The sequence below is a fragment of the Lagopus muta genome, chromosome 5 (assembly GCF_023343835.1).
Source record: "Lagopus muta isolate bLagMut1 chromosome 5, bLagMut1 primary, whole genome shotgun sequence".
NCBI lineage: Eukaryota > Metazoa > Chordata > Aves > Galliformes > Phasianidae > Lagopus > Lagopus muta.
The window spans coordinates 65,633,576-65,658,278 of NC_064437.1; the positions used below are offsets into that span (position 1 = coordinate 65,633,576).

The 24,703-nt window shown below is 42.1% G+C and overlaps 1 protein-coding gene across 7 annotated transcripts in view; it reads left to right on the forward strand.

Annotated features, from left to right (window-relative positions):
• INPP5A (inositol polyphosphate-5-phosphatase A) overlaps nt 1-24,703 on the forward strand; it is a 210,061-nt gene that overhangs the window by 118,689 nt on the left and 66,669 nt on the right. For 4 of the 7 annotated variants that reach the window (XM_048944013.1, XM_048944014.1, XM_048944015.1 and 1 more), the window contains 3 exons: nt 4,164-4,216; nt 9,500-9,682; nt 10,339-10,458. In XM_048944013.1, coding sequence (XP_048799970.1) covers nt 4,164-4,216; nt 9,500-9,682; nt 10,339-10,458 — 356 coding nt within the window. The remainder of the gene's footprint in view (nt 1-4,163; nt 4,217-9,499; nt 9,683-10,338; nt 10,459-24,703) is intronic. The other 3 variants (XM_048944017.1, XM_048944018.1, XM_048944019.1) reach the window with 1 other exon arrangement.

The window sequence follows — 24,703 nt, forward strand, 5'->3', positions numbered from 1 at the left end:
ACTTCTGTTGGTGCAGTAATTGGTGACAGAGTCATAGCAAAGCCCTGCAGCAGGCCTGCCAAAGAGGGGTGATGATTGATGGCAGGACTCTTGGTCTCGTGTGCTTTGGTTACACTAAACCTTAATCTCATTGTACATACGTGAGTTTATGGCAGCAGGCAGGGCGCACCTAAGGGAGAAACAGGTCCGACTGATGTCGTGGTGAGGCCTGTCACTGTCATCTGAAAAGGGGGAGGTTCTGGAGGGCTGTGGAATGTGAATGTCACAGCTGTTTTCAAGGAGGGCTTAAGGGAGGGTCCCAGGTAGCTGTCCTGTCCTTATCTGTAGGAAGGGGACGGAGGAGGTCTTTCTAGATGACCAGCTGGGAGCTGGCAATGGCTTACCGGGTGGTGATCTGTGGTGCAAAGTGTGGCTGGTGGTGGTCTTCCAGACCACACTGGGTTCAGCATCTGTTTGACAGCTTACACAACAGGATGGATCACATCTGCTTTGCAGATGATGTCCAGTCAGAGGAGCGGAAAATATGGTGGAGGACAGGGCTGCTGTTGAGAGGAACTTCAGCAGGCCGTAGAAGCAGCCTGATGGGAATGTTTGGTGAAAGTTTATGCTAAGTATCCTCATACTGGGATGGGATAACTTGTGGGCAGCACAGGCGTCCTGAAAATACAAAAGCACCCAGGATCTTGTTGGACAGAAGTACAACGTGAGCCAGCACTGTGGCAGCACAGAAAGCTAGCAGACTGCCAGGATGTGTCAGGTCCCTGGAAGGGACTCTTCTTCTCTATTTGCTCCTCTCGGAGGCCAGCGTTGTGTTTCCAGTGTCTTGTTTGAGAACCAGACAAACATGGGCAAAACAGAACAAGTGTGGCAGAGGCACCAAACTTGTTGGGGCTGAAGCAGAGATGTGAGAGTCTGGAGAGATGGTCTGTGCTGAAGGAGAGACTGGGATGGGGGCTTTGGAGAGGTGGGATGAGGCTCTGCTGGGTACCGTGCAGCAGTGGTCACCAGCTGCAGCAGGGAGAATCCTCTAAATATTAGGAGGCTGGATTTCACCCCGAGGATAAACACTAGAAGAGAGGCAGGCCCAGGTGGGTTATGGAATCAGTGTTGTCCTTGGAGGTGCTCAAAACCCAACTGGGTATGGCTCTAAACAACCGAATATAATTAGCTGTGTTTCAGTTGTACCTCTTTTAAGTGCCTGTTGTGTTGCCAAAGAGGAAAGATAAATGAAAAGTGACAGCTCAATCAAAGATAATACTGTGCGCTGCATCATAGGCTTGGAGCATTTGATTTTAAGTTTTGTGTATTATTCTTCAGTAATTAGAATCAATATAGTTATTGTTAAGGATGAAATGACAGTGCCCTTTTTTTCATTGAGATTAAAGCTGATGATGAACGCTTTCAGTATTTAACTTTTTTTTCCCCAATGTTTTCCTTTTGAAATTGAAATTTGCCAAAACTCAACGCATAACAGTATTACCATTATCATCACAGAAACTGTGAATAAGAAGAACTTTATTGGATTATGGCATTTGTAGTTTACTGTGAAAGCTGGGCTATCAGGAAGAAGTTACTGTTTCATAACTCCAACCTACCATTCTTTATGGATCTGAATTACTGCCACAGCCACAGAAAACTTTTAAAATGAAGTAGATATTTATTCACAACCACTTTTTCCTCAGTGGAGCTACAGTTTCAGAAAAATAAAGAATTGGGATGTGCTAAGGGAAAACGATAAGGATCTGGATAAATTGTTTCATCCCTGAATGTGTGTCCATCGGCTAGATTTAAGAGTAGGGAACTGGTAGGATTTTCTACCTGAACGTAACCTTTTTAGACCCAAACAAGTTTTCTTGCTTTCAAAAGTACAAATTCTTAAAAAACTGAAGCAGCCGTAAGCATCAGCATCAGCAAAAGAAAGGCATAAGATAATATGAAGTCTCTAAAGAAAACAGAAGGAAATGTTTCTTGACATTCTGGAGCTCTGTCCAAAGAGAGAGGTCATGGATAGGAAGATGAAGCACAACTTCATTGAATGAGTCAAAAACATTAAATTTTTGCAAACTGAGGTTCTCACACCAAGTCTCATCAAAAACCATTTATTTCAGTCCGTATCAGATAATTAATGTCAGATTTGTTAATCTGTTTCACTCCCTCTTATTTACGTCCTGTGAGTACACTGCAAGCCAACTGTAAGTAAAGAGGTAAGAGAAGAAAGCTGTTCAGTGTGTCTGCATGGTATAAAATAACACGAGTTCAGCAAGATGAGGTACTTTGCTGTTAGTCACCGTGCCTGGACTCAGCAGTGCTGGGAGGACCACCTTGTGCAGTCCATTGCTGTAGCAATTGCGATGATGAATCCCTGTGGAAGCGCCTCAGACCTCCTTTGCTGGGGCCAGCAGAGCCAGGCGCTCAGACTGCGGCTCTCCTTCAGACCTGGCAGTAAAATCGGGCTGCAGCCACGTGTGCAGGGTGGGCTCACACGTCTGCAGAAAGGCCATCCTGAAGTTAGCGCTGGAAGCGACAAATACTAGTGTCAAGTTTCCCAACATCTGTAGTGTGTAAATGCATGTGGAGTTAAACTGTCAGATTTTGTAGACAGCTTTTTACTTCTCAGTTTTGTGGCATGCAGGGAGCGCTTTCTCCAAGGTGACGAGCACTGTAGTTGAGTGTGGCCCGTTAAATAAGCTGCCACCAGTAATTTTGCACTTTTTTCTGGGTTTGGATAGAAAAACTGCACATAAGTAAGTAGTTCTCATATTCAAGCTTCCAAGAACAAAAACATGAGTTCAGTAAAATAAACATTTTTAAGTTTTCTTAAGCATATTTGGAATGCGACAATAGTCTTGGTGCAAATGCAGTGCTGGTGAAGGGAGCAGGTTTGTGGTAAGTGCATCCTGAGTGCTGCTACAGAAACTAAGGTGGTTTCTGTTGTTACTGTTTGTGCATAAGGAGGGGAGGAGATGGGAGATGAGAACTGTTGTTATCTGATGGTGGTTGTGGGACGAACCGTTTGGGTTCCGTGATGGAGCTGGCTATCTCAGCAGGATTTTGGACCTGGAAATTCCTTGAGGACTTCTGTTCACGTGAGGTTGCTAAATAGAACTGGGGTGTCTCTTTTGAATGCTGTTGGCAGTGCCTTAGGAGAAGTCTATTTTTGCCCAAGGAGGCTGTGGATGCCCCATCCCTGCAGGCATCCAAGGCCAGGCTGGATGTGGCTCTGGGCAGCCTGGGCTGCTGGTTGGTGACCTGCACACAGCAGGGGGTTGGGACTGGATGAGCACTGTGCTCCTGTGCAACCCAGGCCATTCTGTGGAAGCATAGGGAGTGGTACCCTGACTCTGAGGAATGCTCTGCTATGGCTGATGCTTGTAAGCCATAAGTGCTTGCAGTCTCTTGCTACAGAATCATTGGCATCATTATTTAGGTCTGTCTGGTGCAATATTCATTACTGAAGAACATTCACCTAGCCCCACATCCATTGTTAACTGTGAATAAATAGGATGCAGAATCATGTCTTTCTGTGGGAGGCTGTAATTTATGGCCATGGCTTAGGAGTGGTGCTGAAGAAATCCTTTTACTGTTCCAGAAGTACACTGGCAGGTGCCCTGGCAGGAGCTGATTTGTGGCTTTCTTGCGGATGTTGCAGTGTTGATAAATGTAATATTTTACCATTATTTAAACTCCCTTTAACTTTTATAGAAATATTAGGTTGGTTGGCTAAGCAGGAGAGATAGCTTTCTAGCACATCCCCTTCATTTTAATTTGATGTAGATCTATGATAAGATTTTACAGTTCAAATAAAATTACAAAGAAGCAGAAGTATTTATGCAGAGACGGTAAGAATTCACTAGTTTAGGGCAAACATCGATATAGTTGTAAAGCTTTATTGATGGGTTATCTTTCATCTGTAAACAACTACCTAGGTCTGTATTCATTTTACTTGTGAATTTGCAACTGAACTGCAGGACCAAAAATATAAATAATTCCAGAATTTGTGAGAAACAGTATGTGTTTTCAAGCTTCCTTGGTCAGTATGTAGTGCTTTTAAGATTCGTTGTGTGGATTAATTTTGTTTTATTTGCTTCTCTGTGTAAATACGTATCTTTCATCACAGTAATCCTTTGCTTAAAATAACTGATTCTTATTTGCTTATTTTTCAGTGCAAGTGGTCCAGAAAAGGTTTCATTCGAACAAGGTGGTGTATTACTGATTGGTACGTTGCCTCTTTAACTTCTTCCTGACTGTATGTGTTGTATGCTTTTTTTTTCAGCAGCTGTCTCAAATAAGATGTTCATATACACAAAGAGTAGATTAGTTTCAAAGCAGTTACTTGAATTTGTTATTTATTGAGCACATAACACTCCAAGTTGTAGTGAGGCACGTCCAAATGTGATTTTAATATTGACACACATGTGCAGTTAGCATGGGATAATTTACTTCATAAGCAGTCTTTTAACCAAACATGATGAAAACCTTTCAGTACCTGTGACTGAGTCCAGGATGTGGAGTCGCAGTGCAGAGCTGAAGGGATCCCAGCCCTCCCACCAGGCCCGACGCGTCCAACAGTCTGCAGCATCTTGCCCAGTTCAGACACTGGTTGTAGGCAGGTGCAGCCCTCTGCTCTGGGGTTTATCAGGGAAACTCCTGCTCTTTATGAGCTCTTTAAGCCAGCCATTTAAGACCCCATCCAGTTTCCACTGAAGCCAGTGGAGGGGCTCTACTTTTACTGAATGCAGCTTTTTGACACCAGTTACTACTATGTTATTTTTAATGGAACAGAACTTTTATTCATCGTATTCAGGTCAGGAATCCCAGTTTAAACCCAAGGCACTGTCCTGTTCTCTGTGAGCTTGCTTATTCTCATCCCAGAGTAAAATAAAGCGCCTGGCAGCCCACCATTCACCAACCAGAGTTGAGGAGGGTGCAACAGAGAGCAGGTGGCACGCTTTGCATCTTTGTGCTCATGGACTGCTTCAGAAATAACCCATCAAGTGAGTTTGATATAACCTGCCTGAAAACCGTCCCACATAAGATGTGCTGTGAAAATCTGAGAAGAAAAACATTTTTACTCTTGGGATTATCCAACAGCCTAAACTAACCTTAAGGAGGTGAGAGTTGAGGGCTGCAGATAACTGTGTGAATACAGAAGTTGAACATCCTTATGTTGTTGTATGTTAGCAGCTTTTTTTGGAAGTACCAGCTAGTATTGACAGGAGGTCTATTTCATATAACTGAAGCTATTTACTATCTCTGTTTGAAAATATATCTGTAATAACAATAATATTAGTATTAGTGTATGTAGGAGAGAGTAGCTGATTGTGCAAAAACTGTAACTGAGAGGGCGTGAATTTTCTCCTTGGCTTCACACAAGGAGAGTTCAATAAACCCACAGATAGTTTAAATTTCTCTTGTCCCATCTGGAAATTTGACCATAGTTTTTCACCATTTAGTCATTGTTCTGGTTTTTACTGCTTATTTTTGTAATAGTCACCTTAACACAAATGAACATAGAGTGCTTTGCCATTCCCCCTGTAGTTTTTTCATCTCTTAAAATCACAAGTTTGATCTTCAAGTCTTGAGTGCTCTTGCTTGTTTGCATAAGCATGTTTATTAGACTAAGCAAAAAAAAATTGTGAAAAATGAGAGAGCAGCAATCTTCTGCCCTTTACAGACTTTCTTTTGACCTAGAAACCAAACAGGTAGCTGCTGGATAATTTAAATTCTTGTTGATTTTTCTGTATCCATATAACATGACACATGACTCCGCCAGCAGAGACCTACTGCTGTGGGAGGCACCAGTTGCTAATCTGGCCTTTTCTCTTACATTACAAGAATTTGCTCTATTTGCAGGAAAAAAAAATAAATCTAGGCATTTATGAGAAAAAGAAAAATAAAGCTCTTCATGATTAGATCTAAAATAAATGTTTTGTTGCGTGTTGGTAGTAAAAAAAAATAAAAAGAGTACTTTCTGGAGGGAGAAGTCTATAGTCAGATGTTCAGATCAGTTAATATACCATGCTTACTTTTCACAAGGGTGTGTTGGGAATAAAAATGAATAGACTCACAGCTTTTTCTGATCTGTAAAGAGGTGAGACATGGTAGTAGGCTTCTGTTTGGAATAGTCTATGAATGTGATCCACGTGATATACAGCAGAATCTCAAAGGCTTCTCAGGGCAAGTTGAAGAGCCAAGTTTTGTGTGAATTCTTGAAGGGAGCTATTAGTTTTAACTGCCTGGGGAAGCATCATTATAGGTGTACCTTGTGCGAGAAGCAGAGGGTTTCCAGAAGAGCAAGGAAGTTACCTTATTTCAGAAAACTACCCTCTTCTTCCTCCTCCTTTACTTGGTGATCTGCCCTGGTTGAGTTCCTCTCTGAATCCAGGTTTTTCATATCTATTATTCTTCATGAGCTTACTGTTAGTATAAATGAGGAATTAAGAAATTCTTTAAAGGGAATTTAAGGGGCACTCTTGAGATTTCTTTGTAAGAAATGGAAGGAATTTAAGAAAGCTTTCCATTTTGGATAGAAAGCTGTACATGAGCCAGTAATGTGGCCACATCTGGGCAAGGTAATACAAGTGGGACCTCGCCAGTGCAGAGTAGGGGGGCATATTCACCTCTCCTGACCTGCTGGCCATGCTTCTTTAGATGCAGCCCAGGGTACCGCTGGCTTTAGGACTGCAAGGGCACAGTGCTGGCTCATGTCCAGCTTGCCCTCCACCAGTACCCCCTCAGGTCTTTTTCAGCAGGTCTGTGCTCTATCCTTTAATCCCCCAGCCTGTATTGGTAGTTGGGGTTGCCCAGGTGCAAGATCTTGCATTTGGATTTGTTGGACCTCATGACGTTCACCTCATGAAGTGCCCACTGCTCCAGCCTGTCTGGGTCCCTCTGGATGGCATCCCGTACCTCTGGTGTGTCGACTGCGTCCCACCGCTCAGTGTCATCAGTGAACATGCCGAGGGTGCACTCGACCCCACTGTTGATGTCACTGATGAAGGTATTAAAGAGTATTGTCCCCAGCACCAACCCCTGGGGAACACCACTCATCAGCCATCTCCATCCAAACTTTGAGCCATTGAGCATTGCTCTGTGGACTCAATCCTGCAGCCAGTTCTTTCTCAATCAGATACTTCACCCATCAAATCCCTGTATTTCCAATTTGGAGAGAAGGATGTTCTGGGGTAACGTGTCAAAGGCCTTAATGAAGTCCAGATAGATGACATTAGTGGCTCTTTCCTTGTCCACTGATGCACAGACACCACCATAAAAGGCCATGGTTTGGTCAAGCAGGATTTACCCTTGGCGAAGCCATGCTGGTTCTCCTGTATCACCTCTGTGCTTTCTGTGTGCCTTAGCATAGCTTCCATGAGGATCTACTCCATGATCTTCCCCAGCACAGAGGTGAGACTGACAGGTTGGTAGTTCCCGGGCTCATCTTATTTACCCTTTTTAAAAATGGGTGTGATGTTACCTTTTTTCCACTCACCAGGGATTTCACCTGATTGCCACGATTTTTCAAATATCAAGGAGAGTGGCTTGGCAACTGCAACAGCCATTTCCCTTAAGACTCTGGGATGCATCTCATTGGGACCCAGTGCTTCTCTGCTCTAAAGGGAAAAGTTGTTTTTGAAACCTGAAATCCCAGGAAAAGTAGTCTATCACATGCTAGAGCTGATCTGTGATTTACCTTGCTGAGCACTGGGGAAGTGGACAGGAAGGCCAGGGAAGAGAGGTGATGCTGAGAGGGTGTGCAGTGGATGCTTCTGGGAAGAAAAGGCCAGAAATGCTTGGAAGGCTCTGGATTGAGCCCAAATAGTGGTCCTCAGTGGTCCTCATTCCTCAGGAGAGAAATGAGACTGTCTTTCATTGCTTAATCTAGTTGTAACTCTGTGTGTAGCTTAGCCTGAGGTGAAGAGTGCATGGTTTTAGAGCTCTTCGCAAGTCATTGTCTTGCTTCTGCCTTAAGGGAGTATGCACAAAACACAGCACCTGGAAAAGCAGTGTGTACTGAGTGGCATTTCTGTGGTGATCAGCATGGCTTCAAGGGGTCTATGGCAGGACAACCAAGAAACTGTTTGCCTGCAAAGGGGAGCTGGCGGCCCTGTTGTCCTTGGCGTTCACCTCAGCTCCCACGGACAAAGTGCTGTGCCTCTTGGACGGAGAGCGTAGAGCTGGTCTGGTCTGAGCACCTCATCCAACTGAACTGTGCCAGCAGGACAGGGCCCTTGCTGGAGCAGAGGCAACTTAATTTTGCTTCTACTCTTCCCATAACGTTTTTTCGGATCTAAGAACTGGCTACTTTTGACTTTATTGGCATTCTTTCTGTATGTGAGCACAAAGCCTTTTGAACAACGCAAAGCTGCTCCTGGGCTTTAGGAAAAACTTCCTTACTCTGAGAGTGACCAAGCTAGGAACAGGCTTCCCAGCAAGGTGGTTGATGCCCCACCAGTACTGCAGAGGCATTTGGACAGTGCCCTCAGTAACATGCTCTAACATTTGGATTGCCCTGAGGAGATGCCCTGATTGGGCTGACAACCCTTGAACTATTCTGTTGTACTCTATAAAAAAAAATTTTTGAAACAGTAGCCATAATTTTAACATGTAGCAGTAATTTGCACGTAGGACCTGATGGAACGTGCCACATTCTCATTTTCTGGGGGGGAGGATCTTGCTGTTAGGAAGGGCTGTTGTTTACCTACATCTGTGGGCCAAGAGTATTCAAGGTTTTCTACTTCCATTACTCTGGCCAAAAGAGCTTAATCACAAAACAGTGAGATGGTGTCATTTTTGAAAGCACGCACCAGGTATCTAGGATACAAAAGGTCACAAGCAGAGAGAATGTAAACCGGAATGCCAGCTTGGCTGTAACAGTTGCACAGATTTCTTTTTGCTGCTCAAGTGGGTCCTATCTGTGTGCAGTTGAAAACTAAAGTTCAGTAGGACAGCTTGCCTTCCAAGTGGCTGTCAACCCACCCTGAGTGATACCTACTGTGTGATTAACATGATGAAAATAATACATTTCTCCATGTGAGCATGATTATAACAGTAAATTCCTTCTGCACGAAGGTTTTCTGCCTCAATGAAAAGTGGGAGTGTGTGAAGTGATTTAAGGTACAAGAATACAGTTGTATGCAGGTATGTTGTCAGTCTTGTGGTATTCCTCTTACAAATGCTATTATCAGCCAAAATCAACCAAACCTTGTGCAGTCTTGTAGCAAATTCCAGTCCCCGTGTCAAAGAATGTGTGCTTTAATACTGAATATGTTATAAACAGTCCTCACAGCAAGAGGTTGGAAAAATAGGGTGGACATGCAGTGATCACAGGAGGCAACTCAGCTTTTATACAGGAGGGTAGAGGAAGGATTTCTTTTTCACAGGGGCTTGAAGTTGGTTTCAACGATTAATAATGAACTTCCAGTATGCCCCTATTTCTCTTCTTCCCCTACCCAACTCCATATCCATCAAACTTCCTTAGCAGCAGTGCGCTCTGTTTCAGGGCTCCATGTCAGTCCCTGGCTCGACTGCAGGGCAGCACTCGGCTCCTGCCGGCTGCTCCGGAGGATGGCGTGGTGCTTCCCAGCCAGAACGCTGCCAGCAGCTGTGTGGGGCAGCCAAGGGCTGTGGCCGGGCCCAAGGGACTGCTGCCCACTCACTGCCTCGTGCAAGCAGCGAGGGACGGGTTAGTGCTCCTGCTTTCAGGGTAGAATGCAAAGCAGTGACATTTTACAAATTTTGCTTGTTTTCCGAGACCAGTTGCTCATCATGCAGCACAGTTGGAGCTGAACTCCTGGTGTCCTTTTCCGTGTTGGAAGTACCATGCAGACTGACCGCTGCTGTCTTGGTGTTCTGTGTGCAGGGGCTGAGGAGGAGCTGCAGTTACACAATTCAGCCTTCAATGTCAGCAAAATTGTGTATCAGTAGCTTTTCATTTTGTTCACTTCACAGCTTTGGTAGGTGTTTAACCACAACATATAAACTTGAAGTTGGTTTTTTTCACGCTCAATTTTGGGTTTTAATCATTTTAGTGAGAGAGTGCTGCTCAATTTCCATAGACTAGCAGACAGAAAGCTTTTCATTTTCATATTATGCATATTTTATGCAGAACCCTACATGCAGTTTTATTTGTGAATGACTTGGCGTAAGTTTTATGATGCTTATTGACAATTGTCTGGTGATGATAGCTTAATTTGCACAGTCTGTGTGAGTAAATCTTAAGGGAGTGTGAGGGAAAATACATTGTTACTGTGTTGAATGCTTTGCTGAATGCAACAAATGTTTTTTTCTTTTATCCTGAGTCATTTTATTTTTTTCCTTTTTTTTTTTTTTTTGTCATAGTGCCTTTGACTTGGTAAACATTCATCTTTTCCATGATGCTTCCAATTTAATTGCTTGGGAAACAAGCCCATCGGTTTACTCAGGAATACGGCATAAGGCTCTTGGCTATGTGCTTGATAGGTATGTATTGGCCTCTCTCTATCATCTTTGTTCTTCATAAACAGTTTATAAAACATGTTCCAGAAGGCACATGTAGAAATGTAGAGATTTTTATTCTGTGAACTGAAAATAGACTATGTGAGAGTTTTCTACACAGTGTCAATTACAGGTTGGTTTATAACAATTGCTATTCTAAAATAAACTAGTAAGTTTGAAGAATCTCTCTAAGGTCACCAGAACTTAGTAGAAAGTAGAAAGTAGATGTCTTTTTATAACATGTTAGTTAACTTATTTTCAGTCTGTGTGGCGTCTAATAAGGCTGATTTTTGTGTTTTCAGTTAAAGCGTAATAGAAATTAGAAATTGATAGAAGGCTCTGCCCCAGAGGGCTCGAGGAGTGCTGGGACACTGCTCTCAGATGCAGGGTCTGGGTGGTGCTGCATAGGGACAGGGGTTGAGCTCTGTGACCACTGCGGGTCCCTATCAGCTCAGGATGGTCTGTTACTCCTTGATTTTAGAGATTCTGATTGAAAGAGACCTTTGGGGGCTGTCTCATCCATCCTCCTGCTCAGAGCAGCACTGACGTTAACATTGGGTCAAGTTGTGCTAGGCTTACCCAGCTGAGTTTGAATAGTTCCACGTGCAGTGATTTACAGCTTCTGTGGGGCACCTGTTAATGCGTTTGACCATCCTTTTTGTGACTTTGTTTTCCCTAATATCCATTCAGAATTTCCCTCAATGCAATTTGTATCCATTGCCCCTCATCTTTTAGTTCATGTTGCTGAAAGTCCAGCTGCAGCTCTTCTGTAACCACGCAGGTGACAGAACCTCCCTTGTCTGCCTGTCCTGTAAATGAACAAGTCCAGCCCTCTGAGCGTCTCCTCATACTGCACGAGCTCCAGCCCCCTCAGCATTAAGCCCTTTTGGTGCTTCAATCTCAATTCTAGCTGAGCGCTGTGGGTGCCTAATCTTTCTAAAGTGGTGACAGTGTTTGCATGCATTCATCACTATTATTAATACCATCGTGGTGTATACCAGTGTTACAGATTTGATTCATTTGATAGTGAGAATGGTGTGTTCAACAATCCCAAAAATACCCCCAGAATTTACAGCTGCCCTATTCAGCAATTATAAAGTTAGAAAAAAGACCTCTTGTCTCAAGTAAGACAAGATGCTTTCTGCATGGGCATACATGTACTGGTAATGTAAGCAGGTACTGCTCTGATGAGGCACTGCTTGACCTCATGTGTGCCCGAGAAAGTGAGCTTTAAAGAAGGCACAGTACACACCTGGCACACAGTGCTTTCCATGGCCTAAGATGATGCTTAGACTGGGAAAAACAAAAGCAGGGCACTGTGTGTTTTTTCTGTTCATTGTGTTCCCTTACCTGAATGTTTGATTGTCTTTGAGTCACAAAGTACACAGATGTGCACCTTTGGAAGTTGCGTTCCCTGGCAGCACACCTGTTGCCCTTCTCAGGATTTCATGTCATTATTCTATGTGTATCTCTTCCTCTTAGAGATCTGCTTAGATGTGGAAAAGTGTTGCTTTTTAACATGGGATTTAAGAACAGTGCATGCTTTAGTGATAACAGAGAAAGCAATAGATTTCAGCACGTGCTAATTTGCTGACTAAACTGAACACAGGGACTTGGATCTCTGCAACAAAAAGCTGATGAACGCTGGTTGATCTGCACTTGGGACTCACTAGTTGGTGTGTGGATCTCATGCTCTGGCAGCATGACGTTGTCCCATTCCCTGCTGACCCAGCAGCACACCCAACCTGGGGATCACAGAAGCCTGGTCTGAGCAGAGCTGGCATAGCCATCGTGACGTTATGACATCACATTGTACCCTGGGCTGCCGCTTCCCCGTGATTTTTACGGGGACTTCTCTGAGCCCAGGGGGCCCGGGGCATGAAGCATGACAGGGCCACCCAGACAGAGGAGTCACGGGCGCCTGCTGGCCTCTGAAAGCTCCCCATGGCCAGGCTCAGGCCAGCAGTGGGCCCTGCTGCCCTTGCCTGTGCAAGGGGAGTTGGGCCCTGGGGCAGATGCTGACTCCTGCCCACCTCCCAGCCCTGTGTGCCTCGAGCTGCTGAGGGAGGGAGTAGGCCTGGGACTGGGGGAGGTCACTGCTCAGCCGGAATTAGGCCCTGGCTGAGGGGGCAGACATGTTCCACTAGCAGCCGTTCCTCCGCGCAGTACACACAGCAACACTTCAGCGAGTTCCCACCACAAATCACTGTTTACTTTCCTGGCTGTCTCCTGCAGGAGCCTGGAAAGTAGCGCTGCCTCTGAACCAAACTGACACACTGTAAAATATCTGTGAGTGTAATGCTGTTGTTTTTCAGCCTGCTCAGGGGACATCTGATCGGTGTTGATAAATGCCTGAGGGAAGGTGCAAAGAAGATGGAGCCAGGCTCTGCCCAGTGATGCCCAGGGCCAGGCCCACAGGCCATGAGCACAAGCTGCAGCCCAGGAGCTCCCCTGCCTATGGGCAGCACTGCTGTGCTGGGTGGCTGGCTGAGCCCTGGCACAGGGACCCGGAGGATGTGGGATCTCCTCCTTGGGATCTCCTGTCCTGTCTGGACGTGGGGCTGGGCACGGCTCTGGGTGGCCCTGCTGACACAGGGGTGGTCAGAGGGACAAAGAAGGCCATGCCATTCTGGGATTCTGTGATTCCCTATCTAAATTTTCATTTTAAAACATTCTAAAATGTGAAATATAGTATAAATGCCTTTTCGGTCCCTTTCTATCTGCTGAAATGCCACTTCTTTCTCAAAGTGTTGCTTAGTTAGGCAGGCAGATAGTTGAACGGAAGATGCTGTTTTTTCCCACTGTATACAAGTAAGTGCTTTTCCTGTGTACTCCAGCAGAGGGCTAAGTAGGAATTTCTCCAAAATAGGCATTTATTTTCACTTCTGGGATATGGTAATAAAAGGATAAACAGGAGTTATTCAGTCTACGTGCTCTTCTGTCTGAGATTCTGTGATACCACTTCTGCAGGCTGCTCAAATCATCAGAGAGCACAGCAGCACTTGGTTTGTAAATATGTAGCAAGGAGAGATTTGTAAAAGAACTCGTGCTTAACTGACAGAGCTGCAGTTAGATCAGGTTCTGTAGTTTGAGAGACAGATTTGTGTGTTCCGTAACATACAGCATATATCAGTGTGAGAAAGACCTTTTTTTCCCCCCTCCATTGGTCTGCTCTCTTTCTTACGCTTTGCACTAGGGGACTTTAGTAAACCAGTATAAAACTCATGTGTTACCTACTACACACTTGTTTACACCATACAGTGTGCTCCGTTAGCTAATTTTAGCTTTGGACCTCCCACGATGCCCTGGAAGCAGTAAGGTAATACGACTGTAGCATTAGTGTCAGCCGTGGGTCAAAAATGTCATGATGGTATATCATTAAAATGTGACACTGCCAAAAACTGCCCCTACTTCCCTGTCCTTAGAAAAGAAAACCTTCAATTTTAGGTTGCACACTACTACTGTGAGTTTGCATTCAGATGAATTGTTCATTTTGAGAGAGCAGCCAGCCGCAGATCCGGACCTCCGTAGTGAAATGATGGGCTGTCTCGCACAAAAGGGGAGTTCTGTAAGAGCAGTGAATAATGGGAAACCCCTTTCATCGGCATTGCTAACCTTTTGGCAGCCACCAGCAAACTCTATTCTGATCTGCTGATTGGGGAGGACAATACACTGAAGCTCACTTTAAATGAATGCTACCACCAACAGTGTCCCCATTCAGAGGGTTTTGGGAACCATCTTTGACCATTGTCTGCCATCACTCCTTCAGACAGTAGGAAAAGGGAAAGTGAGAACGTCTATAGGGGGAAAAGTACTTCTTTTCTTGGCTTTAATCTCTCTTTAAAGCTTCATAGATCTACATTTCCAGCTGAGCTACTGGAGCTATGCAGTGTCAGATAAATACTGAAGAGAGAGGTTTCAAGCTGAGCTTTTAAATCCCCTTATCTGCATGAACTAATAATGCAGATTTAGTGCTGTTAAAAACAGAGACTGGTAAGTCTTTTCCTTCAAAGCCTTTAAACTGCTAAAGAGCATTTAACAGCGATGCAGTTCAAACCCAGAGAACAATACTGAGAAGGAAAACAGTTTAATGAGCTAAACCTTCACTGAATGAAGCAGAAACACCTTCTCACAGTTGATTTAGGTCACTGTGGGAGTAAGTGAAAGCACAGCTCTGTTCACTCGGCATCTTCATAAACATGAATTAAGAACAGCCTTTTCATGTAAGGTAAAAGGTATCGCAATTTGATGCACAGAAAACAAGGGAGTTTGCAAATACAGCTCGTGTGAATGACTTCAACGACTAAAACCGTCAGATAAGTTGGTTTCTCAAAATTATTAATTATTAACGCATCTGTAAGACAAGCTTTTAACGCATCAGCACGAAGCTTCGCAGTATCTCTGAATTACTGAGGAGAGGGGTTAGAGAAAAAGGGAAATTAAAAATAAATTAAAAAGAAAAAAAGCACCGAGCAAGTGGTTTAAAGTTGTCATTAAAGGCTCCTTCTGGGTGAGTCTGTTGATAACTTAGTAATGTATTTTGAGAGTAAAATGGTTAAATCTGTTGTGGTGTTACGAATTTTTAGCTTTAATGAAATCAGAAAATAAGTAAGATAGCTAAGAGAACACTTTGGGGACAACTAGCTGGGATATGCTGAGCCAGACCGTGAAGAAGATGTGTGAAATATTGCCTATTTACAAATGCATATGTAAGGCGTATGTATAGTATTAGTCTCTGTAATGAGTTGTGTCAGCACTAACGTAAACGCAAAATGAGTTCTCTGGAGTCAGGTACATTGTTCCAGATAGATGCAAATGCAATCAAAACTGCGCGTGCTTTCTAAATCAGAATAAGAACACTTGTTTTCTTGTTTTATAAAAAAAACAGAACAAAACAAAACAAAACCAAACCCACAGCCCGTAACAATTATTCCAGGCCCATCCTGGGTAATTCACATGTACAATTAGCCCTGCTTGCATATTGCTTGTGTCTTTTTATTTTTGGAAGTTAGACAGCTTAAACAGCATATAAGGTTAAAAAAGGAAATATATGTTGCATTTAATTTCAGTCTTTTGTATCTCTGCTTTAATTAATTAACATTTATGTTTCTGTATTAGTTGTGTGGTCCTTTACCAGGGAAAAGTGTCTGCTGAATTTAATAGCCTGGTTAGGGATTAATTAGAGACCGTAGAAGGTTCTTTAAAAGTATTGGAAAATTTTGTTAAGAACAGGGATGCTGAGACGTCAGCCTGATAGGATGTTTCTTGGTGTGCCAGCCATATAAACTTCCTGAAATTATCTAGAGCATTCAGATCCATAAAACGATTTTTTTTTAAAGAAAGTGACAGTGCTCTTCTGTTTTCCTATTGAAATGTTCCCTGGCCTAGTTCAACAGAAACATTTTTACATTACAACTGTGAAATCTTGGCATAAAGCTCCCCTTTGTGCCCTTCATTATTTTCTCACAAATATAGTCCATTGTCACATAGCTGAAGTTAATTTGATCAACATTGGGACATTTAACTTTTATGTCCGGTCAAAGGAGCTGTTTCATGCTCATTTTGGGTATTCAAAAGAAATGATTGCCAGAAAAATAATGTTACTATTAACAATTCAGAGCAATTAGTTTCCCAGGGAGAGGCAATGTGATGCACCGGCTCCACACAACTATTCTTTGTCATTTTATGGATGCTCATCAGTCAACTGTCACATCTTCTCAAAGACCCCTCCAATCTAAATGTTTCTCTTTGGGCTTTTCCCAGAACTAGCAGCTGAATGAGCAAAAGAAAAGCCACTTGGTTTCTAGGCAAAAGAAAACTTCACTCTAAAGATCTGGGTCGTTTGAGAAGATTCTAGGAGTATAGGAGTAGCCTGCTGCTTTTTTTTCTTGACTTTTTTTTTTTCCCAACATTGTTTTTAATGTCAAGTGAAAAGTCTCTGTAATCATGTATCTTCAAACATTTGGAGAATATCTTATGTATTCCGAAAGAATGCACTCTGAGGGCAAATAAACCTTCCATCCAAATGTCATCCAACAAAGGTTTTAAACCCTAGATCACATTCAGAAAGGCAGCTTTTCATTAAGCACCCTGTGGCTCACCTCATTAATATTCAGTCATTCCCCCCCTTAAACTAAGGTTAAGTACCCTCAAAATTAGCGTGTTTGTATAATATGCTCTTTAAGGAGTAAATCCAGCAAAATTACGTTGTTACTTTCGACCTGTCAAATACAGTCAGAGATGCTTTTTCTTGCTTATTTTTCTGTTGGCTTGGAGCTTTTGACGCAACGTCAGAAATTTAACTTAAGTTCTTCCTATTTATACAAACACCCTTTGAATTTGATTTAGATTATATTTTTAACAGAAAATTAATTTTGTTTTGTGTTTGGGGCTTTTTTTTTTTTCTTAATTTTTTTCTTTTTTCCTATTAACAACTAAGTGGATGGAGCTTTGAGCAGCTTGGTCTAGAGGGAGATGTCCCTGCCTATGGCACGGGGTTGGAACTAGATGATCTTAAAGGTCCCTTCCAACCCAAACCATTCTGTGATTCTACTGTGGCAAGCCTTTGCAGTGTTTCTTATTCAAGTTATAAATTAAAGATATGTTTATGTCAAAAATAAATCTGTGCAAAACCAGTTTGCAAGGAAATACATAATTGGAGAATCAGCAATCCAAGGTCCAGAATGCTCAAGAAATTTCAGTACTCAGGAAGGTATATTAAAAAAAAAGATAATATGTGAAGTCACACTTCACCTTGCCTTTCTAATGGGACCAGAGTTGTAGCTTTCGGAAGTGACGTTGAAAATAAGAAGCTATGAGGTTTCTTGGAGGGTTTTTCAACAATAGCTTTCACAAATACAAATTCACTGCCTTACTGTCAGATTGCACAACTGCCAAAAATGCCTGTGAGCTAGGGCCACCTTTGGTGGGAATGTAAGCCTTCACCTCATCTTTTATAAGGATTTTGTTCTTCTTTAATAGCTTCTCAGCTGGCTACCATGCCTCTCTGATAGAATGCAACTGATGTAACGACAGGCTAGATGTGGTATGACAAGATACTACCCCCGAGATAGTCTGTGTAATTTAGGAGACAATTGAAGATTTTTCTCTGAAAATGCCTTTAAAGAATGTACAGGGTGTGTCATGTGCTTATTAGGTTATATTTCTCTTTATACTACACTTTTTTCCTTAGATATTTGGGGGCTACATAAAGAGCAGTCATTAGTCTCTAGCTAAAGGTGACACACATCAACATTCATTGTGGTTTGTGCCTTTTGAAATATTCTATTGTATAGCCATATAATCTTACAGGATAGCTGTGATTCAATTAGAAAGAATCTATATGGGCTGTTGATCCAATTTTTATTCATTTGCAGAGAAATGAAAATAAATTGCTATTGTGATTTTATTTACAAGCCACTGAATGCTCACTGCAAAATGATGCAATGAGCTGCTAGTTATAAAACGGAGAAATGGTTGAAAGAGCTCCATTCTGCTTCCATTTCATTCTACGGACACAAAGTGAATAACCGTCTTTCATTATTTTTACTCCCATAGGAAGGCTGGATCACTGAGAATATGGTTGTTGTCCTCTTGTTTTGTATTCTGTAAAGAGATAGATTCTGCCTAACGAGTAAATAACCATTTGCAAGTTACAGCATTTCTAGCTACTTGTCCATGTGCCTGAACAGGAGCTGAAGTATCTGTAGATGGGTTTTACCGAAGCTCTTCATGCATCCACAGTAGCTGCAACTGTTTCACATTTAATTAAAACTTCTTTATGTTTCCATCAGTGTTTAAGTTGCATCTAAGATGGTTCAGTTTCTTACTTCAGCCGAAGAATCCATTCTATGATTCCATGAAAAGAATTGATCCTGCTATCCATCAGAATGTCTTTGATCAAGTGATAGCAGCAGATTGTTTTCAATCATTTAAAAGATAATTTTTCCTTTACTTTAGCAGTTCTGATGTTTTTGTCATGTCACCCTTTGTTTCCTCTGTTAAGTAGTCCACTGCAGCATGATTTTGAAGGAGTTAAACGCCCAGGCTAAAAAATTTGTCAGATTTGTTACTGGTCAGCTTCTCTTTAATTTGAGCATTTTTGAGTCCTTTGCAAGTGAAGTCTTCCTGTGTTTCTCATAATTTGTGTTACCCCTTTCTAGAACTGCGTTCTTTCTATTACTGATTCAGAGCCCATCTGAGTCTAGTTGGCTCCCCAGGCAAGCAGTTGATGCGTGCTGGTTTCTGTCGCTAGCAGCAGGCAGTGGCGTGGTGTGGCTAACATCCTGTCTCCTACCTCTGCCCCCCATGTAAGCATCCCCACGAGGCTAGGCTGGGAAAGGTGCCTGCTGCAAGTCAGGTGGGATTTCTGGCAAGACATAAATGTGGCAAGATTCCATTCTGCAACAGTTCCCCCTGGTGAACTGCACAGGGCTCTATGCAGCGTCTCTGATCTGAATTTTTCTAGAATTGTCACAAAAATACTTTTCCCAGTTGCAGTGAGTTACAGGATCAGTGTGCCATTGCCATGAATCCCTGTTGTTTTGAGACTTGCTGTTAGCACTTTTGACGCCAAGCGAACACAGGGTTTTTGTTTTACTCCACCACATCCAGGCCTTGTAGGGCAGTAAAGAATAATTGCTGTGTGTCCGTCTCCATGCAAATCACGGCAGTTATCTGCTGTCTGCTGATGAACAAGAGTTACAATCATTGAGGAGATTCAAAGATTATCTGAAAGAATCTAAGTCTTCCGTGGTAAAGTAAAAGAAGATTCAAAAAGAAATGCAGTTTCTGTTTCTTCTTTTTGCTTTCTTCTACATCAGTTGAAGAACAGGAATATTTCTTTGTGATGTAGGGGCAGCACCGTAAAATTGTATTCTCCTGTAGTGAAATTGATAAGTACTTACATCATTATACATGGCTGCTATTTCATTAGGCGAATGTCAGTGTCGGGTAGGATCATGGTTTTATCAATATAATGAAAATACCAGTCAAGTAAGGAAAAAGTCACAATTTTCCAGCTCTAAAAATTGATTTTTATTGCTCTTCTTGTAATCCTTTCTTTGGATTAACTATTTATTATTGATGTGGTCTTTCTTTTAATCTTAATAGCTGCTGACATTGTAATTAATTAAAAAATACAACATTTTTGCCCAAATGGCACTATATTGAAATTAAAAGTGAACATCACATATTAGTTAAACAACCCTGGCAAGTGCCTTGAGTGCTAAGATGATTGCCTAAGCTTTTTGACAATTCCCTTTCATCTTGCTGTATGCTGCTTGACCTTTTGAGATGTTTGGTGTTATTAATAGGTTTGAGCTATTATATCAGAAAGAACAGGGCACCAGAATATTATAAAGTTTATCTTTCTAATGACAGTGCTACTACACCCAAGGTATGCCAATGAAGGCGCTTGGATCTTTTGAGACGCACTTAGGCAGTCACCATGTAACTTCTGTTAAGGAACTGATGGTGTTTTCTGGAATTTGTTCCTCAGTATGGGCCTGGGAATGCAAAGTGCAGCAAGCAACCGTTGCCCGCACTGCGAAGGGAATGTGCAGAGGAGACACAGTCCTGTCTTTGAAAGCCCTCCAGAAAGCCTCTGGCAGAGAGGTTTCCGTTGCTTGCAGAGAATCCACACGGGCCACTTCTTGGGTGTAGATGTTCAAGATGATCTTTTTAACTAAAATTTGTAATGGAAAGAGCAATGAGGATAGGAATGACATAAATCTCACAGGCCATGCTGCAACTCATGGCTGCTTCTGCGTAAGCCAAAACATAACATTTCAGTGTCTGGATCTTCAGCGTCCTAACGCAGCTGTGGTTGTAGAAGACAGATTTCAGTGTCACCATTCCTGGCCTTTCCAACAAAATTCACTGCAGAAGTTGTTATTACCTCTAGCAGTGTAGATCTACGGAAACAAAAGTGTACGTGTCCTTTCTATCCATCGTTCTGCTGTTTCCATACCAGCCCTTAGCTCCCACCAGTGGTCAGGTTGCTCTCCGCTTTTATTTTACTCCTTTTGAGATATTCCTCTCTGGAGCAAGAGCCTGACTGAGCAAATGCAGGCTGTTGTGAGCCCACGCAGGCCCCTCTGCGCCCCCACTCCCCGCTGCCTGTGGGAGGCCTGTGGGCACCTGGCTGTGCCAACTTGTGCCAACTTGTGCCAACTTGTGCCAGCTTGTGCCAGCTTGTGCCAGGCTGCCCAGCAGTCCCGGAGCCTGAAAGGGCCTCACCCTTTTAGGCAAAGACATCAGTCAGTGTTGATTTTACTGACCTTGGAGCAAAACAACTTCTGGTCCAGAGCTGTGCTTAGTTTTACAGTAACCAAGATGAGTGGTTTATCTTGAGAAATGATTGCTGCACCCCGACTGAGCTGTCATCTGTTCTCTTTGTGGCTGTTCATGATTTTCTTTATCTTATGAAAGAACACTGTATGTCGGAAGCCATATTTTATTGTAAAAGTAGTTTTCTTCTTTAATTCTTCTGTGTGAATAACGTAACAAAATCTAGAGATTGTGGAAATGTAATTTCTTACCCCAGAAGTTGTATGAGAAATATGGATATTCTCATACTTGCTTAAAAACATTTCTTTGTTACGAAAATGTGTTCATTGAACGGAATATGGTTTGGCATTTGGTTGTTTCTTCCCAAGCAGTGTGTCGGTGTCCCTCCTTCTCTGCCGTTCATCCTGCATGGCAGAGCTGCCAGTTTTTATTTTGTTATGTTATTGTGGTGCTAAAAAAAAACACAACAAAAACCCTCAAGTCCCTCTTTTCAGCAGTGTCAAGTCAGGATGAATTGGCCAGGAAAGCATGTTTATAGACTGTGTGAAGAACTTTGTCTTTGTGTGGGAACGCTGGTGACACTGGTATGGCTTGCCTGAATGAACTGCGATGACGCGGCTAATAAGGTGTCCTGCTGAGTGCTGCCGCAGCCTTTCTCAGACCTCCCACTTAATGCCATTCAGCTCCAGCTCAGTGTAGCTAATTTTTCCCATTCCCTCAATTCTTTAGGCCCCCCTTACAAACAGAAAAGTCAACTTTCACACCGAGGGGAAGATAAGTGCTTTAGGAAATAATCATGTAAACAGAATGTTACCTTCTGACCTGATGCTGATACCTTGATCTGGGACAAAACCCAGCTGGCTATTGCATTAGACATGGCTATTAAAAGAATAATGCTGCTGATCCTCCTTACAAAGTGCCCTGAGAAATGGTTTAGCCAAATCACAGTGCCTCTTGTCACACTGAATCATGTTTAGCTGCTCTCTTCCATGACCAAACTGCTGATATTTAGATGCTCCCTTGTCTTCTTTCTAGTGGCAGTATGACTGGGGGAGAAGTATAAGAACAAGTGAAAGTCGGTGCTATTTCTGCTAGCCCTTTTATTTTCTCAATGAATTTCAGTGCTTTGAAACATACATACCGTATTTTAAGGAGTACGTGGTGTGAAATGTCCACAGTTGTAAAGGCTGAGTACTTTAAAGTGGGAAAAGAAAACGACAAAAGGATTTCAGTGTTTCCAGTGACATGGAATTGTTTGTTTTAAGATCAGACTAACCTATTCCTTTTGATTCTCAATAACTGAGACTAAAATGAATACCTACATCAGACCTCCAGGAGCATCAGGGAGAAGAAGAATCTCTGCCTTTTAGTCACTTGAGTCTTGACAGGAATTTGGCATCCGGATCTCCTAAAAGAACTTAACCTTCACAATCCTTGTAGCAGATACTACCACTCGGACTTACAAGTCCACCATTTCATAGAAGTTATTTGACTATCCTGGATTCCAAGAGCAGATGTTCAGCACTTGCTTTTACTGTGGTGTTTTTTAAATTTCTCTTTAGGTTTGCCACTTGCACAGGTCCATGCTCTGAGCTGGGTAATTTGGTCATTGCAGGCAGGCCAATTTGGCTCAGTCTAAAGCTGTTCAGCTTCATACTTAAAGGATTTCAGCATTTTCTTGTAATTCTCGTGATGCATCCAAAATAACAGAGGAGTTTTGTCAGAGGCCTTTGGGAAGATGTGTTAGAGGGCTGCCATGCTTAAAATCACTGAAATGTCTCAGGTAGTTTCCTAGCAGTCTGTTTGATAGGAGAGCAGGTGCATTTCCAGTGTAGACCAAGTAACTTCTTTTGTGGCTTTGTAAGTCACAGTTGTTGATAGTTAGTGTGAGACAACCTTTCATTATTAGACCAAAATAAGAATTAAGCGTATTTATTTTGCAGCAAACAAATCACAATAGTAATTTAACATCAGTTTGCACCTTTACCTTTAATTTAGCACTTAAAAATATTGTGAACCATGGATGTAAGTATGTAAGTATGTAATGTAAGTATGTGACTTTAATGGTTGACCTTACTCAAAAGTTACTATTCTTTGGATATATATCCTTATACTGTTGTGTCATCTGTAAAAAGCTGCAGCCTGTAATCTCTTAATGGCCCTGTATGGTCACAACCAGCAGCACAATTCGCTTGGGGCACCGGCGGTTTCCTTTGCTTTTTGGTACAGATTTCTGGAAGTGAAGTGCTTGTGCTTCCTCACAAATCGTGGCATTTTTAGCCAAGAGCTAGCTATTTTGTGACAAAATTTTTAGAAGAGTTGTGCAGGAATGTGTGGATCTTTAAAGTCTGGTGAAGCTCTTCAGGAAAATCTGATAGTCAGCAAGTACAGGTTAAAAGAAATAGCATTAGGTCCTACCATTAAAAATATTAAATGAATGCTGGTGTTTGATTGGCCTTTTATACAGATTTATTGCTCTGCAAACTGATTCATGGCATCACTTGAAAAAGTATTATTTGATTCATGGTTAAAGCAAGGGTATTGTTACAGCAACCCACAGCACAGTAAAGATGCATGGATTTTGAAGCCTTCCTTCTTCATCTGCAAACACTACCTCTTGTTAAAAGAGTAAAGATGGTCTTTTGAGCTCTCATTTACTTGTATACTTAACCAATGTTGTGTCTGTGGGATAGAATGCAGAAGTGAGGAATGGAGCATTTTTTTTTGTTACCCCAGCCCTAACACCTTTGTAGTGCAGACTTGGTCCTGGTGAGACTCTCAGTGTTTTACAGTACAGTGTACAGTTTCTATCCAAGTCTCTTTAATGGCAGATGTTATTCCTGCAATGTTGCAGAAGAAGGAAATGTTGCTGAACTGTTCTGTATTGCTGTCTCCTTTGCCAACTTTGAGTCTGATTCTAAAAGCATAAATGAGAAGATTAGTTCTTGTGCCATCGATTCAGTGGAATTACAGGCGCCAATAAGTATTTCAGAGTGAACTATCGGAGTGCCACAGCAATGAAATAAGTCTAAATTTGGGAACTCTTAAACTAATAATAAGTCCCGGGTAGTAATAATAAGCCAGGGTAGTGTGTTACAAACATTTGTATTTAGCTGAGTCATTAAAGGCAAGGTTTTTTTTGTGAGATATCCCAGATCATTTAATAAGTACAGATTATTAATACATTTAGTACATTTAATCAGTACAGATTTAGTAAGTACAGTATATGCCTTGTAGCACTGATGTTAATTTTATTGTATGCCTATGTTTCATGACTTGTGAGAAGGAAAGATGTCAGAAGCCACTTAAAGCGTCATTCTTGAGAAGTAGCACTTGGACTATTTTATTTTAATGTGTCGTGAGACACGTCTAAAATATCTGACAAGAGAAACTACAAGGGGAGCAGCTGGTTAAAATTATCCCCTTTAGAGCTGGTACTGATTTATATGCAAATCATGTTTAAATCCAGTATTGTGCAAGACTATGACAGAGTTTTAATTAATTGGTCAGAAGCAGACTAATCAGCTGTTTTGTTCATCAGTAACTGAGTCTTTTCAAGTGAATCTGGTTAGGAGGTATTTTAACTGGCTATTTTTGGAACAGATTGTTTATTTGGAAAGTGCATCTTCTGCATAATGGACTCTCAGACGTCATCTTATAACATCTCTTTGTCTTAAGAGGACTTCTCCAGACCTTGGGGTCGTTCCTGCAGTCTTTTTTTTTTTGGTCAGAATGCATGGCAATGGGCAAAACCAAAACTAAGTTCTGAACCAGGAAAGCTGGCAAAGCAAAGTCAGTTTTTCTTATGTGTCAGTTGCATATCCGATCTATCAATGATAGTGTTAGAAAACTATGGTAGTGTAAGCGGTTTAAATTTTAAGGGCACTGATCAAAATAATATCATGTAAAGTCAAGGGTGACAGTTTTTCTTGGTGCTGGA